The following is a 21,101-nucleotide window of genomic DNA, read 5'->3' on the forward strand; positions in this document are numbered from 1 at the left end:
CCTAGTCTTTCAACCTACCTCAGAAGAAGATAGGCAAATGGCTAACAAATTAAGCTGAAGGAGAATCCATAGCAGTGTTCCAATATCTCAGGGGCTGCCCCAAAGAAGAGGGAGTCAAGCTATTCTCCAAAGCGCCTGAAGGCAGGACGAGAAGCAACGGATGGAAACTGATCAAAGAGAGAAACAACCTGGAACTAAGGAGACATTTCCTGACAGACAGTGAGAACAATTAACTAGTGGAAGAACCTGCCTCCAGAAGTTGTGGATCCTCCAACACTGAAAATTTTTAAGAAGAGATTGTACAACCATTTGTCCAAATGGTATAAAGTAAAGGTAAAGGTTCCCCCGCACATGCGTGCTAGTCGTTTCCGACTCTAGGGGCCGGTGCTCATCTCCGTTTCAAAGCCGAAGAGCCAGCGCTTGTCCGAGGACGTCTCTGTGGTCATGTGGCCGGCATGACTAGACGCCAAAGGCGCACGGAACGCTGTTACCTTCCCACCGGAGTGGTCCCTATTTTTCTACTTGCATTTTTTACGTGCTTTAGAACTGCTAGGTTGGCAGAAGCTGGGACAAGTAACAGGCGCTCACTCTGTTACGCGGCACTCGGGATTCGACCCGCCAAACTGCCGACCATCTGATCGACAAGCTCAGCGTCCTAACCCACTGAGCCACCGTGTCCCTATTCAACCTACCTCAGAAGAAGATAGGCAAATGGCTAACAAATTAAGCTGAAGGAGAATCCATAGCAGTGTTCCAATATCTCAGGGGCTGCCCCAAAGAAGAGGGAGTCAAGCTATTCTCCAAAGCGCCTGAAGGCAGGACGAGAAGCAACGGATGGAAACTGATCAAAGAGAGAAACAACCTGGAACTAAGGTTATATAATGGTGATGCCTTATATATCAGGGGTCTTCAAACCTGGCCCTTGTGGACTTCAACTCCCAGAATTCCTCAGCCAGCATGCCTGGCTGAGGAACACTGGGAGTTGAAGTCCACAAGTCTTAAAGTTGCCAAGGTTGCCCCCCCCACCCCCCCATTTCTGATTTAGCAGTTCGGTAAATGGTAGCCCTGCCTCCTAGATTGTTGTTGTTGTTGTTGTTGTTTCCAGCTTTAATAGAAAAGTCATCTTGTGCAACCACCTTCCACAAGCAGTGTGTGTGTAAGTTAAGTGTAGCGTGTCAAATCTTCCACTTCACCATCACTCCCTCCCCTCGTGGTGATCCCTGACAGTGCACTTATTATTTATTTATTTATTTATTTATTTATTTATTTATTTATTTATTTATTTATTTATTTATTTTAATCCCATTTATATCCCGCCCTTCTCCGAAGACTCAGGGCGGCTTACAATCTAAAGCACAAATCAATGTGCTTAGCAATAGCCTTCATTCTATGTATATGCCTGCTTATTAGGGCTTTCGGGGCCCCCCCCAAGCGGCATTATTACAAAGTCAGCTTATTGCCCCCAACAATCTGGGTCCTCATTTTACCTACCTCGGAAGGATGGAAGGCTGAGTCAACCTTGAGCCTGGTGGGACTCGAACCTGCACTAATTGCAGGCAGCTGGTGTTACTTAAGGAGGCATTAGCCCACTGCTCCACCAAGGCTCTTCCTGTCTGCACTAAGACGCTGCGAAGTGTTGAAATAAAAAGTTTAAAAAAGATCCGTGCAGGGGGAAACCGTAAAATTAAATAAATATTTACAAACAAACGGGTTTTTCATTCTTTTTAGCCAGCAGAAAATATAGACAGTCCTTGACTTACAACCACAATGGAGTCCTAAATTTGCGCTGCTAAGCAAGGCAGCCGTTAAGTGAATTTTGCACCCATTTTGCGACCTTTCTGGCCACGGTTGTTAACTGAATCACTGTACTTGTTAAGATGGTAACGCGGTGGTTAAGGGAATCAGGCTTCCCCTGCTGACTATTTGCTTGTCAGAAGGTCGCAGAAGGGGATCACATGACCCCGGGACGCTGCGACCGTCATAAATATGAACCATTCGCCAAGCGTCTGAATTTTGATCATGTGACCAGGGGGAACGCTGCAGTGGTCATCAGCGGGAGTCGCCATTTTAAGTTGCCTTTTTCAGCGCCGCTGTAACTTCAAACGGTCACGGAATGAATTGCTGTAAATTGAGGGCTATCTATTTGCTCATCAGACCAAATCTTGACACCTGCCTGGCTTTGCAATTCTGGGTAAGAAATGACAAGAGACCAGAGTGAAATACTCACAGCTTTGCCAAGGAAGTGTGGTGTGTGTTGTTTTTTTTTAATAAAATAAGTTATATTAAATTTTTTTAAAAATTAAAATAAACTGCTTCTGGACTCGAAGACACTCGTGCATACTTAAAAAAAAAAAAGCCAGGTGCCACTCTCTTACCCTGCCACCCCCACTCCCCTCCTTAAAAAATACTCCTTCAGCTTCTGATGCAAAACGAAGAAGAAAAATATAATAGCTGCTTTGCAAAATATTCTCTCTTTTTTTTAAGCGTTTGGAGATTTACGGCGGAGTGCACGAAGGTATGGGTTAAGATGGGGATGCAGAATTTGCCACTGCTTCAGAGCAGTTTCTTTACAATAGTCAAGAGTCCAGGATGTCTTCCTCGTCGCTCCAATTCGGCGGGGCGTCCGTGCCAAAGTAACGGTCTCCAAAATTTCCTAGAAAACAGCAGGAGAAACGCTGAGATTCACATTTATTGAGTAGGATTCCACAACGCCCATAAAACTGCGTTCCCACAACACGTTTACCTTGCTTGGTGAATTTGAGAGTCAACAAGGAAGCTGGCAGGATTTTGCAAATTATGCTCATGTGAGGTCCTCACATAATGACCTAGAGCAGGGCTGTCAAACTCGCAACGTCAGGTGACGTCTTGCGATGTATCGTGAGGTTTTTCCCCATTGCTGGCAATGGGGCGGGCGCAGTTTTGGCATGACACATCCCGTCCGCGGGCTGGCAGTTTGACACCCGTGATCTAGAGTTATATCCTTAATGTTGGCTACCAAGAAGTGCTATTGCTAAGCAGTGCAGTCACATGACGCGACCTCCCAGCCTTCAAACTGGGAAAAAAACACTGTCCTGTAGTCTTCTTGTGAGGAGTAGCTGTCTGGAGCCCATGTGGGCAATCTCCCGTCTTCTCCTTATCCAGAGAGGTTCTAAGGAACTGGTCTACTTACCAGTTCCTTGGTCTTTGCACAATCGTTGGTTCCACTATCACCAAACTCTCTTCATTATGCCATACCTCCCCATGATGTCCCCATGATTGTTGAATAATCAAGGTAATACTCCCTACCCTACACATTGACGTGTAGGAGGTCAGAAAAGGGGATCACATGACCCCTGGATGTTTTTATGCAGATGTCATAAAAACATGTCACTTGCTAAAAGTCTGAATTTTGATCACGTGACCATGGGGATGCTGCAACAGTTGTAAGTGTGCCCAAAGATGCTTTTTCACGAGGCAACTGGACTTGCTTGTTTTTCTTTGAAGACATTTCGCTTCTCATCCAAGAAGTTTCTTCAGCTCTTCAGCTTCTTGAATGAGAACTGAAACGTCTTCAGAGAAAAACAAGAAAGTCCAGTTGCCTTGTGAAAAAGCATCTTTGGGATAACTATGACCTGGATAACTGAAAATCTCCCTAGACAATTTTAAGTGTGAAAAACAGTCATAATGTTGTGATTCAGGGTCAGCCTGTGGGTTCGGCAGTTGGGTCGGACGACTCAGAGGAGGAGGAGGAGGGGGGCGTTGAAGAGCTTGCTGAGGGGGTTGGACAGCTTGATGAGAGCCCTCAGCCAGGCCCCTCTCACCTGGTCACGGTGCAGACCCAGCTGTGTGAGCCTGACAGCGTGGATGAAGATGACCCACAGCTGGCCCTGTTCAAGGATGCCCGACGCAGGAGGCAATCAATCAGGAGTAAACAGAGGAAGGCAATGGGGCTCCTCAGAAGGAGGCAGAGAGAAGCCACGCCCTGAACTATATAAAAGGGGGAATGCGTGGGAGGGCTGGTTTGCTGAAGGCAACCGCTTGAAAAGCTCCTGTTTCTTGGTTCGTGTCTTGTTCTATTTGTTTTTGTATCCATAAATTTGGCAGGCGTAATTCCAGCCTCTTGCCTTCTTGTAAAAGGGGTTGTCCCTGCCTTTTCTGCAGGGCTGGTAGCAGACTGGTACAGAACACATAAGTCACTTTTTTCAGTCCTTGATAACTTCAAACGGTCACTAAAAGAACTGTTGTAAGTTGAGAACTACCTGCATTTCCCCGTATTCCAACCAGCTTTTTCCCTAAATCCTCCCATCCATTCGTGTCTTATGGTCACAACAATTTTACATCCCAGATGGAACCGCTCACCAATACCAGGGATGATGCGAAAAAGGTCATTCACTTTCTTGTCCACAGCAGTTGTGATGATCCTGACTTGTGGAAAGGCATAGGCGACGGAGTGGACGCCCATCTCGGCCATCAACAAGGAGAGAAGAAAAATCTTATCCTCTGGAACGTCGTGATCCTAATGGACACAAAGGGATTTCAGTCTCTCTTTCAATCCTAGCTTTACTTTCTGGTTTACTCGTAGATCACCATTGAGCCCAAAATTTCTGCCGCTAAAGTAAGGCGCTTAAGTCAGTTTGCCCCATTTCACGACCTTCTTTTGCCGCCATTAAGCAAATCACTGCAGTTGTTAAATGAATCACGCAGTCTTTAAGTGAATCTGGATTCCCCCCTTTGTTGGAAGCCACCTGGAAAGGTCACAAAATGGCGATCACGTTTACCCCGAAACGCTGCAACCATCGTAAATACATGCCAGTTATCAAGTGTCTGAATTTTGATCCTGTGACCATGGGTATGGTGTGACGGTCATAAGTGTGGAAAAATGGCCATAGGTCACTTTTTTCAGTGCCATTATAACTTTCAATGGTCCCTAAATGAATGGTTGCAAATTGAGGACTATGTATAGATCAGTGATGGCAAACCTTTTAGAGACCGAGTACCCAAACTTCAACCCAAAACAACCACTTATGTATGGTTGGGTGCCAGGTGGGCATGGCCCATTGGGTGGGCGTGGCTGGGTAGTAACGGCAGACTGGGTGGGACTAAAAAGTTCAATCAATCAATTCCAACTTTGCAAGATCTTTTTTTTTCCTGCAAGTTGAAACTGATTGATTGATTGAACTTTTTTTTTTTTGCACATGGTGGCGGAGGCCTAAAGCAAAAAGGTTTTATAAAACCCAGCTGTAGGCCTAGGACTGGGGCGATGGCGCACGTGCCATAGGTTCACCACCACGGGTATAGATAATATAAAGCAAAACAAAACAAAATAAAATAAGTCAAATCAATAAAAATCAATAAAATAAAATAATAAAATAAATAAATGAAATAAAATAAATCAAATCAATAAAATAAATAAATAATAAATAAATAACTAATATAATAAAATAAATCAAATCAATAAAATAAAATTAATAAAATAAATCAAATCAATAAAATAAAATCAATAAAATAAAAATAAATAAATAAATAAATAAATAAATAAATAAATAAATAAAATAAAATAAAATAAAATAAAATAAAATGAAATAAAATAAAATAAAATAAAATAAAATAAAAGAATTATTATTATGTGCATGCTGCAGATGAGAGAACTGAGGCTCAGCACTCGAAGTTCAGTCACCGGAGCAAGTGCCGGGGATAAGGGTGGGCAAAAACATTGTAACTTTGGATCCAAGTCATAAGTAGCCGCAAGATAGGTCTGTGGCAACTTCTAACAATTGCTAACCAGCCTCGTTGTAAGTTGAGGACTACCCAGATCCTCATTTCCCTTACCAGCAGCACCCTCACGGCCATCATGGCCGCTGCCCCCGTGGAGACGGTGCAGTCCATCAAAATCACGTGATCTTCACTGATGTCCTTTGGGAGTCTCAGGTAGTGTAGCTGAAAGGGAAGAGACACAGACATGAGGGGGTAAGGAAGGAGCGCCTGAGAGATTTACTTATGTATTTATTTATGTACAGGTAGTCCTCGACTTACAACAGTCCGTTTAGTGACCTTCAAAATTACAACGGCACTGAAAAAAGTGACTTATGACCATTTTCCCACACTTAATGACCGTCGCATTGTCCTGTGATCAGATGCTTGGCAACTGACTAAAAATTATGACGGTTGCAGCATCCCGGGTGACGTGATCCCCTTTTGCGACCTTCTGACAAGCAAAGTCAATGGGGGAAGCCAGACTCACTTAACCACCGTGTTACTAACTTAACAACTGCAGTGGTTGGCTTAACAAACGTGGCGGGAAAAGTTGTCAAAATGGGCCGAAACTCACTTAATCAATGTCTCGCTTAACAACAGAAATTTGGGGCTCAATTGCGGTCGTAAGTCAAGGACTGCCTGTGTATTTATTCCTTACAAGGATTTCTATCGTGCTTTTTTGCGGTAAAGTTCCTGCTTTCAAAGCGCCATCAAGATCTGTGTACAACAATGCAACAATATTACTTGAAAACAAAGGACAAACAGCTCAGTTGTTGTTGTTTTGCTATTTATTACACAACTGTGTAACATCATCAGTGCTGGCGATTGTGGGGTTTGCTCCCTGTTTATAAACAGTCGCTTGCTCTGCCAGGGGACGATTTTCTCCTTGGGAATTCCTTGATTAAGATATAGTTTTCTGCTCGGCTGTTTGTCTGGCGTTAATCCCTGCTTATCTGGGTGTAGGCTGCTGGAAAGGACGTGTTCTGGTCTTTTCATTTCATATACACATATGAGTATGCACACACACACGCACACGCACACATACATACCCTAACCTACATCCAGATAAGCAGGGGTTAACACCAGACAAACAACCAAGCAGAAAACAATATGTATAATTTTTAATTAAAACTTTTTAAAAAATAATATATTGGGGAAAAAAGTTAGTTAACTTTTCTCCCCAATATATTATTTTTTTTAAAAAAAAGTTTTAAAAATAGCTCAGGTAGCCTGAAACTGGGGGAAACACACCAAACTAGAATCCACTCATTTCTCTCTGTCAGACAAACAAACGTTAAACAGATCCAGCGTGGCTGACTGGGGAATTCTGGGAGTTGAAGTCCACGCAACTTAAAAGGTGCTGAGGGCTCAGGGACACGGTTTCCGGTGGAGAGCTAACCAATAAACCAATCGCGAAGCGCGTTGCTAAGAGGTCCTGAATCGTCCATGGGCTTTGGCCTTATTACCTCAGGCTCTCCCGTGTATCGGTTTGTCTGAATCAGGATGGTGCCGATCCGGACATCCTTGCAAACGGCCCTCAGGGCTGGCTCCATGGTCTCTCCAGCCCTCAAGATGGAGACGCCGGTGATCTGGAAGAGAGAGACGGTGCAATTCTGCCAGCCTTCCACGCAACCGTGGTTTCTGCCTTCTCTGGGTTAGACGGAAGCTCAGAGATTGATTTCTCTCTTGTCACCTCTAGGCAGACAATGGTCTGCTCCAGGAAAGCAGAAAGGCTCACTTTGATAAACAGAAGAGAACATCTGGACCTGGTTGCTTTCTTTCCTCCCTTCCCTTCCTTTCCTTCCTCCCTTTTCTCATCTTCCTTCTTTCCTTCTCCTTCCTTCCTCCCTTCCCTCTCTCCTTTCTTTTCTTCCCCCTTTCCTTCCTTCCTCCTTTCCTTTTCTTCCTCCCTCATCTTCCTCCTCCTTCCTTCCTTTCTCCCACTTCCCTTTCTTTTCTCCCTTCCTCCCTTTCCTCCCTTTCTCCTCCCTTTCCTCCCTCTTCTCATCTTCCTTCTTTCCTTCTCCCTCCTTCCTCCCTCCCTCCCTTCTGTCTCTCCTTTCCTTCCTCCCTTCCTTCTCATCTTCCTTCCTTCCTTCTCCTTCCTTCCTTCCTTCCTCCCCCTTCTCTCCTTTCTTTTCTCCCTCCCTCCCTTCCTTTCCTCCCTCTTCTCATCTTTTCTTTCCTTCTCCCTCCTTCCTTCCTTTCTTCCTTCTTTTCTCCCTCTCTCCCTCCCTCCTATCTCCCCTTCCTTTCCTCCCTTCCCTCCATCCTCTTCTCGTCTTCCTTCCTTCCTCCCTTCCTCTCCCCCTTCTCTTTCTTTTCTCCCTCCCTCCTTCCTTTCTTCCTCTCTTTCTTTTCTCCCTCTCTCCCTCCCTCCCTCCTATCTACCCTTCCTTTCCTCCCTCCCTCCCTCCCTCTCTCTCTTCTCATCTTCCTTCTTTCCTTCTCCTTCCTTCCTCCCTCCCTCTCCCCCTTCTCTCCCTTTCTTTTCTTCCTCCCTCCCTCCCTCCCTTACCTCTTCCATCCATCTCACAATACACTGGACTCTGGGCCACATTGAAAGACCAAAATTAAAACATACCAAACTAAATTAGCCTAGATCTAACACCCAAGTGAATTCAGAGGTTCTACACTGTTAGACCCCTTCATGGATTACTGCCTTGTCGTGGCGAAGGGGCTTGCGTAATTCAATGAAGCTATGAGCTATGCCGTGCAGGGCCACCCAAGACGGACAGGTCATAGCAGAGAGTTCTGACAAAACGTGATCCACTGGAGAAGGAAATGGCAACCCACTCCAGTATCTTTGCCATGAAAACCCTATGGACAGTACCAAAAGGCAAAACGATATGACGCTGGAAGATGAGCCCCTCAGGTCGGAAGGCGTCCAATATGCTACTGGGGAAGAGCAGAGGGCTAGTACTAGTAGCGCCAGAAAGAATGAAGCGACTGGGCCAAAGCTGAAAGGACGCTCAGCTGTGGATATGTCTGGTGGTGAAAGGAAAGTCCGATGCTGTAAAGATTTTTTCTCCATAGGAACCTGGAATGTAAGATCCATGAATCAAGGAAAGCTGGACGTGGTCAAACAAGAGATGACAAGACTAAACATTGACATCTTAGGTATCAGCGAACTAAAATGGACAGGAATGGGTGAATTTAATTCAGATGACCATCAGGTATACTACTGCGGGCAAGAATCCCTCAGAAGAAATGGAGTAGCCTTCATAGTCAATAAAAAAATAGGAAAAGCAATACTGGGATACAATCCTCAAAATGACAGAATGATCTCAGTTCGAATCCAAGGCAAACCATTCAATATCACAGTAGTCCAAGTCTATGCCCCAACCACCGGTGCTGAAGAGGATGAAATTGACCGGTTCTATGAAGCCCTACAGCACCTTATAGAACTAACACCCAGAAATGATGTCCTTATCATCATGGGGGATTGGAATGCTAAAGTAGGAAGCCAAAAGATAACCGGAATAACAGGCAAGTTTGGCCTTGGAGTACAAAATGAAGCAGGGCACAGGTTGATAGAATTTTGTCAAGAGAATACGATGGTCATAGCAAACACTCTTTTCCAACAACCCAAGAGACGGCTCTACACATGGACATCACCAGACGGTCAACACAGAAATCAGATTGACTATATGCTCTGCAGCCAAAGATGGAGAAGCTCTATACAGTCAGTAAAAACAAGACCAGGAGCTGACTGTGGCTCAGACCATGAGCTTCTTGTTGCAAAGTTTAGGCTTAAATTAAAGAAAGTAGGGAAAAGCGCTAGGCCAGTCAGGTATGAATTAAATCATATCCCTGTTGAATATACAGTAGAGGTGACAAATAGATTTAAGGAATTAGATCTGATAGACAGAGTGCCTGAAGAACTATGGACAGAGGTTCGCAACATTGTACAACAGGTAGCAACCAAAACCATCCCAAAGAAAAAGAAATGCAAGAAAGCAAAATGGCTGTCTGAGGAAGCTTTGCAAATAGCTGAGGAAAGGAGGGAAGCGAAAGGCAAGGGAGAAAAAGAAAGATATGCCCAATTAAATGCAGAATTCCAAAGAATAGCTAGAAGAGATAAGAATGCCTTCTTAAATGAACAATGCAAAGAAATAGAAGAAAACAATAGAATAGGGAGGACCAGAGATCTTTTCAAGAAAATTGGAGAGATGAAAGGAACGTTTCATGCAAAAATGGGCATGATAAAGGACCAAAATGGCAGGGACCTAACAGAGGCAGAAGAGATTAAGAAGAGGTGGCAAAATTACACAGAAGAACTATACAAGAATGAGCTTAACGTCCCTGATAATCACAATGAGGTGGTCACTGACCTCGAGCCTGACATCCTAGAATGTGAAGTGAAGTGGGCCTTAGAAAAGCTGAGCAACAACAAAGCTAGTGGAGGTGACAGTATTCCAGCTGAGCTATTCAAAATCTTAAAAGATGATGCAGTAAAAGTGCTACACTCAATTTGCCAGCAAATTTGGAAAACTCAACAGTGGCCACAGGATTGGAAAAGATCAGTTTACATTCCAATTCCAAAGAAAGGCAGTGCCAAAGAATGTTCAAACTATCGCACCATTGCACTCATTTCTCATGCTAGTAAAGTTATGCTTAAAATTCTACAAGCTAGACTCCAGCAGTATGTGGATCGAGAACTACCAGAAGTACAGGCAGGATTTCGAAGAGACAGAGGAACTAGAGATCAAATTGCTAACATACGCTGGATCATGGAAAAAGCTAGAGAGTTCCAGAAAAACATCTACTTCTGCTTCATTGACTATGCTAAAGCCTTTGATTGTGTGGATCATAACAAACTCTGGCATGTCCTTAAAGAGATGGGCATACCAGACCATCTTATTTGTCTCTTGAGAAATCTATATGCGGGCCAAGAAGCAACAGTGAGAACTGGACACGGAACCACTGATTGGTTCAAAATTGGGAAAGGAGTCCGGCAAGGCTGTATACTGTCGCCTTGCCTTTTTAACTTATATGCAGAGCACATCATGAGAAAGGCAGGGCTAGATGAATCAAAAGTTGGAATTAAGATTGCCGGAAGAAACATCAACAACCTAAGATATGCAGATGATACCACTCTAATGGCAGAAAGTGAAGAAGAACTAAAGAGCCTCTTGTTGCGGGTGAAGAAGGAGAGTGCAAAACTTGGGTTGAAACTAAACATTAAGAAAACCAAGATCATGGCATCTGGCCCTCTCAATTCCTGGCAAATAGATGGGGAAGAAATGGAGGTAGTGACAGATTTTATTTTCCTGGGCTCCAAGATCACTGCAGATGGGGACTGTAGCCAAGAAATTAAAAGATGCTTGCTCCTGGGGAGGAAAGCCATGACAAATCTAGACAGCACACTAAAAAGCAGAGACATCACCCTGTCAACAAAAGTGCGTATAGTCAAGGCTATGGTCTTCCCAGTTGCAATGTATGGCAGTGAAAGCTGGACCATAAGAAAGGCTGAGCGCCAAAGAATTGAAGCCTTTGAACTATGGTGCTGGAGAAGACTCCTGCGAGTTCCTTGGACTGCAAGGCGATCAAACCGGTCAGTCCTAGAGGAGATCAACCCTGACTGCTCTTTAGAAGGCCAGATCCTGAAGCTAAAACTCAAATACTTTGGCCACCTAATGAGAAGGAAGGACTCACTGGAGAAGAGCCTAATGCTGGGAAAGATTGAGGGCAATAGAAGAAGGGGACGACAGAGAATGAGGTGGCTGGATGGAGTCATTGAAGCAGTAGGAGTGAGCTTAGATGGACTCCAGAAGATGGTAGAGGACAGGAAGGCCTGGAGGAACATTGTCCATAGGGTCGCGATGGGTCGGACACGACTTCGCAACTAACAACAACACAACAACAACACTGTTAGAAAAATATTTAAAACGGTTTTCAAATCTCTCTCTCTCTCTCTCTCTCTCTCTCTCTCTCTCTCTCTCTCCCTCTCTCTCTCTCTCTCTCTCTCTCTCTCTCTCTCTCTCTCTCTCTCTCTCTCTCTCTCTCTCTCTCTCTCTCTCCCTCTCTCTCTCCCTCTCTTTCTCTCTCTCTAGCCACAAAGAAGAGGGTACTGATGTTATCAGATCCCTGGATGGGGTGGAGGGGCATTTTCGTTACGTTTCCTGCGCTGTTGGGTGGCTCTATATCTTTGTGTTTCCATTTTCCGCTCTGAATTCTTGCTGACGCTGCTCTAAGAACTTTAGGAACTGCCCGAGGCACTCTTGATTAAAACAGCCTTACAAAAATAAGATTTTTAACCTAAATGCAAAATGCCAACAATCCAGAAAAAAAAAACGGGCTAATGAACGGTCACACAATTTTCTTTTCCAAGATCTCTTGCTGGTTCGACTTACTTGCTTCCCACTGTATGTACAGCCTTCGTAGTCCTGGCCTTGCGGCGTTTGCACTGTGCAGCTCTGGAGGCAAAAAGGAGAATGGCATAAATTAAATAATAAATACGGGTGCTCCTCGTTGCAAGTTATGACAGATGTCAAAAATGGTCCTTGACAAGCAGGCAGCCCCTTACCACCTGTGGGCATTTGGGGCCCTTGGTAACAGGCCCACTTTTGCAGCTATTTGTAGTGTCTCATGGAAACATGACCATGATTTGACAAGGTTGTTGTTGTTTTTTTGGCCAGGTACTGGAGTTTACAGTACTTTGTTTCTGGCAAAAAATAAAATAAAATCCATCACTGTGGACAATGGGTTCACTTAAGGACCACTGCATGCAAACTCTGATTTGGATAAAACCCTATTAAGAGGTTGCACCAGTGATCCTGTTTTAGGCTGACTGTTGCAGCAAATCAACGCATTATGCACTCCTGTGGACAGACAAAAGAATTCAGAATTGTATTCCAACAGAGATAATAATAATAATAATAATAATAATAATAATAATAATAATAATAATAATAATAATAATAATAATAATAATAATAATATAAAGTTGGAAGGGATCTTGGAGGTCATCTATACCATTTCAGGCAAATGGCTGTCCAGTCTCTTCTTAAAAACCTCCAGTGTTGGAGCATTCACCACTTCTGGAGGCAAGTAGTTCCACTGGTTAGTTGTTCTGACTGTCAGGAAGTTTCTCCTTAGTTCTAGGTTGCTTCTCTCCTTGACTAGTTTCCATCCGTTGCTTCTTGTCCTGCTTTCAGGTGCTTTGGAGAATAGCTTGACTCCCTCTTCTGTGGGGCAGCCCCTGAGATATTGGAACACTGCTATCATGTCACCCCTCGTCCTTCTCTTCGTTAAACTACACATACCCAATTCCAGCAACCGTTCCCTGTATGTTTTAGCCTCCAGCCCCCTAATCATCTTGGATGCTCTTCTCTGTACACTTTCTAGAGTCCCGACATCTTTTTTACATCGTGGTGACCAAAACTGGATGCCGTATTCCAGGTGTGGCCTTACCAAGGCCTTGTAAAGTGGTATTAGTACTTCACTTGATCTTGATTCTATCCCTCTGTTAATGCAGCCTAGCACTGTGTTGGCTTTTTTGGCAGCTGCAGCACACTGCTGGCTCATATTGAAGTGAGTGTCTACTAAGACTCCGAGATCCCTCTCACAGTTACTACTATTGAGCAAGGTACCACCTATACTAGTGGAAGGGACATTGGATGTCTTAGCAGACCCTATACCTTTCTGGACAAATGGCTGTCCAATCTCTTCTTTAAAAGCTACAGTGATGGAGCACCGGCAACTTCTGGTGGCAAGCTGTTCCACTGGTCAAATGTTTTAACTGTCAGGAAATCTGTCCTTAGTTCTAGGTTGGTTTTCTTCTTGATTAGTTTCCATCCATTACACCTTGTCCTGCCTTCAGGTGCTTTGGAGAATAACTTGTCCCCCGCTTCTCTGTGGTAGCCCCTCAAATATTGGAAGAACTGCTAACGTGTCACGCCAGTTCTTCTCTTTGTTAGACTCAATATTTATTTATTTATTTATTAATTTTATTACATTTATATACCGCCCTTTCCCGAAGGACTCAAGGCGGTTTACAGGGTGATTAAAAACAAAAATACCAAAGTTAAAAACAGATTAAAAAAAATTATATTCGTCCCTGCATAAGTAAAACCCCAGTTAAAATTAAAATTAAAACTAAAATTAAAATTCTCAGCCTGGGCCACAACTTCCCATCATGTGGCTTAGCCTCCAGTCCCTTAAATCATCAGTTATGTCTCCCTTTACTCTTTCTAGAATCTCAGCATCATTTTTGGGTTGTGGTGACCAAAACTGGATGGTGTATTCCAAGTGTGGTCTTATCAAGGCATTACAAAGCAGTATTAACACTACATGTGATCTTGATTCTCTCCCTCTGTTAATGCAGCCTAGCACTGTGTTGGCTTTTTCGGCAGCTGCTGCACACGGCTGGCTCCTGTTTAAGCGATTGTCCACTAGGAGTCCAAGATCCCTTTTGCAGTTACTGCTCTTGAGCCAAGTACCGCCTGTTCTATACTTATGTACTTGATTTTTTTTTCCAGCCTGAGGGTAAAACTTTAATTTTTCTCATCAAGGCCCAGTGTCCATTGAAGTTCAGGTCTCCATTGTTAAACCAACTTACAAAGCAGACATTTCTTCTGTCTCTGCCACTTACCTGGAAGGGCAGAAAAGAGAGCGCGTGCTCAATCAGAAGACGCATTAGCCGTTTGGAGTAGAAAATAAACTCATCCCGGCTTGTCTCCTTGTTCCTGCAAAGAGAAAAGCGGGTGGGGGCAAATATGATCTTGGAGGGTGTGAACGGTATGTGAGGATGACCTTGCGAGACAGGGAGAAGGCTGCCGATGAAATGGACAGATAAGAGGAAGCTTAGCCCACCGCTGCATAAGGGATAGAACAAGAAACAAGATAAAGTCACAGTTGACCAACTTTTCTGGCTTTGCAGCCCAGCGGGGTGGAAAGAGGGGATGGTTCCCCGTGAGAGGCAGGCAAGCACGCATGTGCATGCAGCTCCAATTGCAGAAGCAGCAGGCATGCGCGCCTGCCTCTTGTGCAAATAAGACTGTGCGCGCCTGCCCGCTGCTCTTGCAAGTGGGGAAATGTGCACATGTGCTTGCCTGCTACTTCCGCATCCCAGTTCCGAACGGGTTCAAGGACCGGCAGTGGGCCACAGCCCGGGGATTGTGCACCCCTGCTCCAGATTACTGAGCTTCAAAGGGGATGGCGGAAAAATTGTACTTTGAAGCTGTCAAGGTTTGGTTAATGCAGCTTGACAATAAAGTAGAATTCCATTACAGGTAGCCCTCGACTTACAAGCATTTGTTTAGTGACCGTTTCACACTTACACTTATTAAGTGAATCTGGCTTCCCCCACTGGCTTTGCTTGTCAGAAGGTCGCAAAAGGGGATCATGTGACACACACACACACCCCGGGACGTGGCAACCGTCATAAGTGTGAGTCGGTAGCCAAGCGTCCAAATTTTCATCCCATGACCACGGGAAATCTTGCAACAGTGTGAAAACGGTCATAAGTCACTTTTTTTCAGTGCCTTTGTAACTGGAAACGGTCGCTAAATGAACTGTTGTAAGTCGAGGACTGCCTGTGTTCTCCACACCCCTGAGTTTGTAGCAGAGTAAAAGGGAAGGAGAATAAGGAGGTGTCATGCCTCCGTCAGAGCCTGACGGAGGTGTCTGTGGCTTCAGAGCACGGGTGAGCAACCTACAGCTCTGGAGCTGCATGCGGCTCCCAGTCCTCTGCCATTCGCAGAGAGAGTAACAGAGACAGAGAGAGGCACTTGTGCTTCCCTTCTCTCTCTCTCTCTCTCTCTCTCTCTCTCTCTTTCACTCTCTCTCACTCACTGGGGGAAGAGGACTGGCAGACCAAGGGCAGGAGAGCCAGCCCATTAAGAATGTGTGTGAGCTTGTCAGAGGCCAGCAGAAGATCAGAGGGAGAGACGGGGGGAAGAGAGAGAGGGAGGGAGAGAAAGAGAGGGAGAGAGGGAGAACTCATGCACAGCAGCCTCTATTTCTTTTTTAATTAAACTCTTCAATCAAGTTTCCCCCCCCCCCCGTGCACGTTTTGCGGCTCCCAGTGTTTTCTTTTTCTTTGGGAAATGGGTCCAAGCGGCTCTTTTGAGGGTTTAAGGTTGCCAACCCCTGCTTCAGAGGAATGTGGGGAAGAGCAGGCCGAGGTAGGCCAGGGTCTTTCAGGATTGGGACCGGATGAACAGGAGAGACAGAGTTCAGGTGATGAACAAGGCCCACCCCACCTGATCCTAGAGCACGGAGAGTGGAGAGAAGGAGGGAACAACACAGGCAGGCTTAACTACTCAGGAGGAGAGCGTCCCGCCCCTCTCCACAAGGCACACCTGGGCACTAAGGAGACGCTGTGGGGAGGGGCATGTCGGGAACAAACACTGATTCCTTGGAGTTTCGTGTATTGTTGCTGATCTCTTGTTCTGTGACTTCTGCTTGGAAACCTGGGAACTCTGACTACTGGACTGACTGACAACGTTGTTTGAATGTTTAAAGACCTCGGGCTGTATTTCAGATTCTCTTTCAAAACTGCTCAGGCAAGCTTGTATTCACACCGGCTCATTAGGTTTACAATGTATGTGTCAATCCTTGTTATCTCTGTGGCCTTGAGTAAATTCCTCTTCTAATCGGACTGCATGTGAAACGACTTGCAGCCAGAGTCAGCCGAAGGGGTGCTTGTCTTCTTTTGTTGGAGGCTTGCCGGAAATGTGGGAGCATTTGGGGAAAACTTGGAGCAATTAAAGGGCGGCTTGAATTGCCAGCTGACTGCATTGCCTCTGTGCTCTGCCCTGGGTCATCACAGGAGGGTGGGTGGGGGAACATTTGCACCAACTGGGAGGCTGAACACTCACCGGATGATGGTGTGCATCCCCCTGACCTGGGGCGTGTTCTTCAGGACGCTGAGGGTCTTGGGGAGAGGGTGGCACTGGTGAGCAGAAGCCAGCGCTGCCCTGCAAGTGAAGGAGAGGCACGGGTCAACTTGAAGAAAGATCTTCCTAAGGTCTCTTTTTCCCCAGCCGAACTAACCACACAGGCTTCTGGCCACCTTCCCTGGATCATCCAAAGCAGGAAAGGCCTCAGCTCCTCTTTTGAGTTAAGAAGCACAGGTTAGGTCTCGCAACACCACCCAGCTTAAGGTTAAGGTTATTCAATCTTGGGCCGTGTCGTACATTTTGGAAAGACAATTTGTAGCTCAGGGTTGAACTGTGGGGTCCTTGGTGCTCACTGAGCTGGGCAGTTTTCTTGGAGATGTTTCATGACCCAACTAGGTAACGTCATCAGTGCTAGAAAGGAGTGCAGGGGGCAGAGAGGAGGAGGAGGGGGAGGAGGGGGAGGAGGAAGAGGAGGACTGTGGGGTCCTTGGTGCTCTCTGAGTTTGGTTGTTTTTCTTGCATATGTTTCATTACCAAACTAGGGAATATCATCAGTGGGAGGAGGAGGAGGAGGAGGAGGAGGAGGAGGAGGAGGACTGTGGGGTCCTTGGTGCTCTCTGACCTTGGTTGTTTTTCTTGCATATGTTTCATTACCAAACTAGGGAATATCATCAGTGGGAGGAGGAGGAGGAGGAGGAGGAGGAGGAGGAGGAGGAGGAGGAGGAGGAGGAGGAGGAGGACTGTGGGGTCCTTGGTGCTCTCTGAGCTTGGTTGTTTTTCTTGCATATGTTTCATTACCAAACTAGGGAATATCATCAGTGGGAGGAGGAGGAGGAGGAGGAGGAGGAGGAGGACTGTGGGGTCCTTGGTGCTCTCTGAGCTTGGTTGTTTTTCTTGCATATGTTTCATTACCAAACTAGGGAATATCATCAGTGGGAAGAGGAGGAGGAGGAGGAGGAGGAGGAGGAGGAGGACTGTGGGGTCCTTGGTGCTCTCTGAGCTTGGTGGCTTTCTTGAAGACATTTCATGACCCAAACTAGGTAACATCATCAGTGGTAGAACAGACTGTGGGGTTTGGGGAAGGAGGAGGAGGACTATGAGTTCCTTGGTGGTCTCTTCAGTGCCCTGCTGATGTTACCTAGTTGGGTCATGAAACGTCTGCAAGAAAACCACCAAGCTCAGAGATCACTGAGCGCCCCAAATTTTGAAAAAAAAAAAAGCAAAATTCAGCTCTCCAGCCAGTGACAATTCTGCGGGCACAAGGTTTTTACGAGAATGACAGGGATGAAATCCAGACCACCCAACAGCTCAGACCGCCAATAATAATTAGACAGGGAAGGGAGACAACAGGAGCAATGGAGAAGGGGATTGGCCAGAAGTTTGAAAAACTCAAAAGAATTGATTCAAGAAGGGCCTTATTCTGATCCGCCCCAATCCTGGCAGCTGCCACCCTATCCTGTCTCCCAGAAGGTGACTGGGAACTTAACCAGGACAATGAAATGCATCAAAACCCCCCCCCCTACCGATTCTGTGTGGTTGGTTGGGCTGGGCCCAAGGACACCCGTGGATTCCTTCCGCGCCCTCAATCCCAGAGTTTCGCAAGAAAAGAGGATGCTGTTTTTAACAACGTCCGCACAAACCAAAGCAGATGCGGTTCAAAAGCTGCAAACCTTGGCCAGGCTGGTTTTAAAGCAACAGACAGGCAGACAAGCAAGATATTCCAACAATCAGGAATCCAAATACAGGAATCCAAATGCATCTGGCAGCATCAACGGGTAACAAAGTGACTCAGATCCTCATTTTGGTTAATTTGACATCACCAGTTTAAAATTCCCTCGTGGCTGGCTGGGGAATTCTGGGCGTTGAAGGCCACACATCTTAAAGTTGCCAAGCTTGAAAAACACTGTTTTGTTGTGTAGATAATGTTTGCTGGCTGAGGAATTCTGGGAGTTGACGTGCATACATCTTAAAGCTGAAAAACACGGCTTATAGACATTCAACTAACCCACCGAATTACTTAATATGGCTCTTTTCTGCCTCGAGGTGGCAACCATCTCAAGTTTCCACCTCACCAAAAGCCTCTCGGGCTTTGTTTTCAAGAGACAGAACAGGGCCAGACTACATGTTACACTCTCTCCGTGTCCACTCCCTTAAAAACAAGGCTGCTAGACAGCCTCCCTTGTCTTCTACTGAATTCCGCCATCTTAAAGTATCTCAAATGCAGCCATGAGTATCAGACCACCTGTGTTTGAGGCCACCTAAGATGGAGGCTATCTGGAATTTGGAAGCAGTGACTTGAGTTTCTTCTCCTTCCCAGCCCTTTGAATGGACCTTGTGAGTCCATGGAGTCACCTCACCATGTTTGACTCAATGTCCCTAGAATCACCTCATCGTGTTGATGGCCTCCAGAAGTTACTTAATTAAGTTGAGTCCAGAGGTTGGGTCTGCTCCTCGGAAACCTGTTCCAAATGTTCTCCTAATGATGGCCATCGTTGGCAGGTCTACTTTGGTGAGGGAAGAGGAGCAAACCCCGTGTTTGCTACAGAAGCCAACACTAAACCACACCAGCTGGGTTAGAGGAAGGGCATGCTGACCCACGCCGTGGCGTCCTCCCCCATGCGCCTTTGAGCACCAGCAGAAGAAGCTCACACAATTTAGTATTCAAATCAAACCAGGATGCCAATTGGTTCCTCACATATCCCAGCGTAGTTTCCTCTATCCATCAGGTGGGTTGAGACATTTGGAGTGAAACCAGGTAGGAAAACCGACAGAACAGGCCCCATCCCAGAGAATTGGGGTTTAAGGGGAGAGGGAGAGAGAGAGAGAGATCAAAAGAAAAGGATGTTAAATGAGAACACTCCAACAAACCACGATAATTGGCTTCCGAGGCAGGTGGAAACACAGGTAGACATGTGAAGGTTGAACCAAAGGTCACCATCTCTACACCATCGAAGTCCTGTTGAGATGTTCAGGGTTCAAATGTCTGGCATGAAAAGCTAGACAGGACATGAAAAGAGAGGGCTCCACCCCCGGATGTCTATGGAGACCCTCAGTCATCTAGGTCTTGGAGGGGGGTGTCCCAAAGGTGCTTTTTTGAAAAGGCAACTGGACTTTCTTTGTTTTTCCCTGAAGACGTTTCGCTTCTCCTCCAAGAAGCTTCTCCGGTTCTGAAGAACTGAACTGACGCCCAGAACTGGAGAAGCTTCTTGGCTGAGAAGCGAAACGTCTTCAAGGAAAAACAAAGGAAGTCCAGTTGCCTCTTGGGAAAAAAAGCCCGTTTGGGAATTCCACCAACCGAGTTTCCCATCCAAAAATATCTGTGATTGAGAGGAGAAGATCCTTCTGATAGAATTTTCTATCCTAAGGAACTTTAATATCAAATACAGGTAGTCCTCGACTTACGACCACAGCTGAGTCCAAAATTTCCATTGCGAAGTGAGGAAGTTTGGTGAGTTGTGCCTCATTTGCACAAAACCTTTTACCACAGTTAGCTGAATTGCTGCAATTGTTAACTGAAAAGTTGTGAAGTGAATCGTGTGGTCGTTAAACGGATCTCACTTCCCCCATTGACTTTGCTTGTCAGAAGCCGGCTGGGAAAGTCACAAAGGGTGTTCACATGGCCCTGGGACAATGCAATCACCGCCGTGAGTCCTTCGGGAGAAGGGCGGTATAAAAATTTAATTAAATAAAATAAATAAATTAAATAAACTGTCATAAATACATGCTGGTTGGCAAGTGCCTGAATTTTGATCACATGACCATGGGGATGCTGTTGAAACTTCAAATAGTCATTATTATTTAACGTATGGCATATCACACATGGACTAGCAATGTATATTAACATTCAGCTAGATTAGGAGAACCCAATAAATATATTGGGTTATTGCAAATATATAATGTTAATATATATTAACATTCAACTAGATTAGGAGAAACCAATAAACCCAATAAGCATTGTTTAGAGACCCCACACTCCCACTTCATGGTCTGCTTTTGTTGCTCCCCTCTGGGAGGAGGTTTCAAAGTATTTATAGCATGACTACTAGATTCTGCAACAGCTTTGCTCCTTATGCCATTGTAAATTTGCAGGATCCTTTTTTTCGCCAGATATATATATATATATTCTATTATATATATTCTATATATATATGAACTAGATTGTGATGTTTCTTTGTGTCACATATCTCTGTGTCTATGTGGGTTTATGCAAAATGGCATTTTTCTGAGAGCTGAATGCAATGAAATTCCATTTTAATGTATGCTGATTAGTGTACATTTAAAGTGACAATAAAGTATTCTATTCCATTCCATTCCATATTTTCTATTCTATTCTATTCTATTCTATTCTATTCTATTCTATTCTATTCTATTCTATTCTATTCTATTCTATTCTATTCTATTCTATTCTATTCTATTCTATTCCATATTTTCTATTCTATTATTCTATTCTATTCTATTCTATTCTATTCTATTCTATTCTATTCTATTCTATTCTATTCTATTCTATTCTATTCTATTCTA

General features: G+C 45.0%; 1 protein-coding gene across 11 annotated transcripts in view; it reads right to left on the reverse strand.

Moving 5' to 3' along the window:
- Positions 1-2,215: 2,215 nt before the first annotated feature.
- Positions 2,216-21,101, reverse strand: part of UCKL1 (uridine-cytidine kinase 1 like 1) — a 64,269-nt gene continuing 45,383 nt past the window's right edge. For 4 of the 11 annotated variants that reach the window (XM_081323766.1, XM_081323770.1, XM_081323774.1 and 1 more), the window contains exons 8-15: positions 19,276-19,295; positions 16,560-16,658; positions 14,330-14,423; positions 12,090-12,152; positions 7,200-7,322; positions 5,809-5,916; positions 4,339-4,495; positions 2,216-2,653 (exon numbers count right to left, since the gene is read on the reverse strand). In XM_081323766.1, the coding sequence (XP_081179892.1) occupies positions 2,577-2,653; positions 4,339-4,495; positions 5,809-5,916; positions 7,200-7,322; positions 12,090-12,152; positions 14,330-14,423; positions 16,560-16,658; positions 19,276-19,295 (741 nt within the window). In that variant the 3' untranslated portion in view covers positions 2,216-2,576. Of the gene's footprint in view, positions 2,654-4,338; positions 4,496-5,808; positions 5,917-6,307; positions 6,451-7,199; positions 7,323-12,089; positions 12,153-14,329; positions 14,424-16,559; positions 16,659-19,275; positions 19,296-21,101 lie in introns of those variants that run through there. The other 7 variants (XM_081323768.1, XM_081323767.1, XM_081323769.1 and 4 more) reach the window with 6 other exon arrangements.

This window comes from Vipera berus (genome assembly GCF_964194415.1).
Source record: "Vipera berus genome assembly, chromosome: 3".
Classification (NCBI taxonomy): domain Eukaryota; kingdom Metazoa; phylum Chordata; class Lepidosauria; order Squamata; family Viperidae; genus Vipera; species Vipera berus.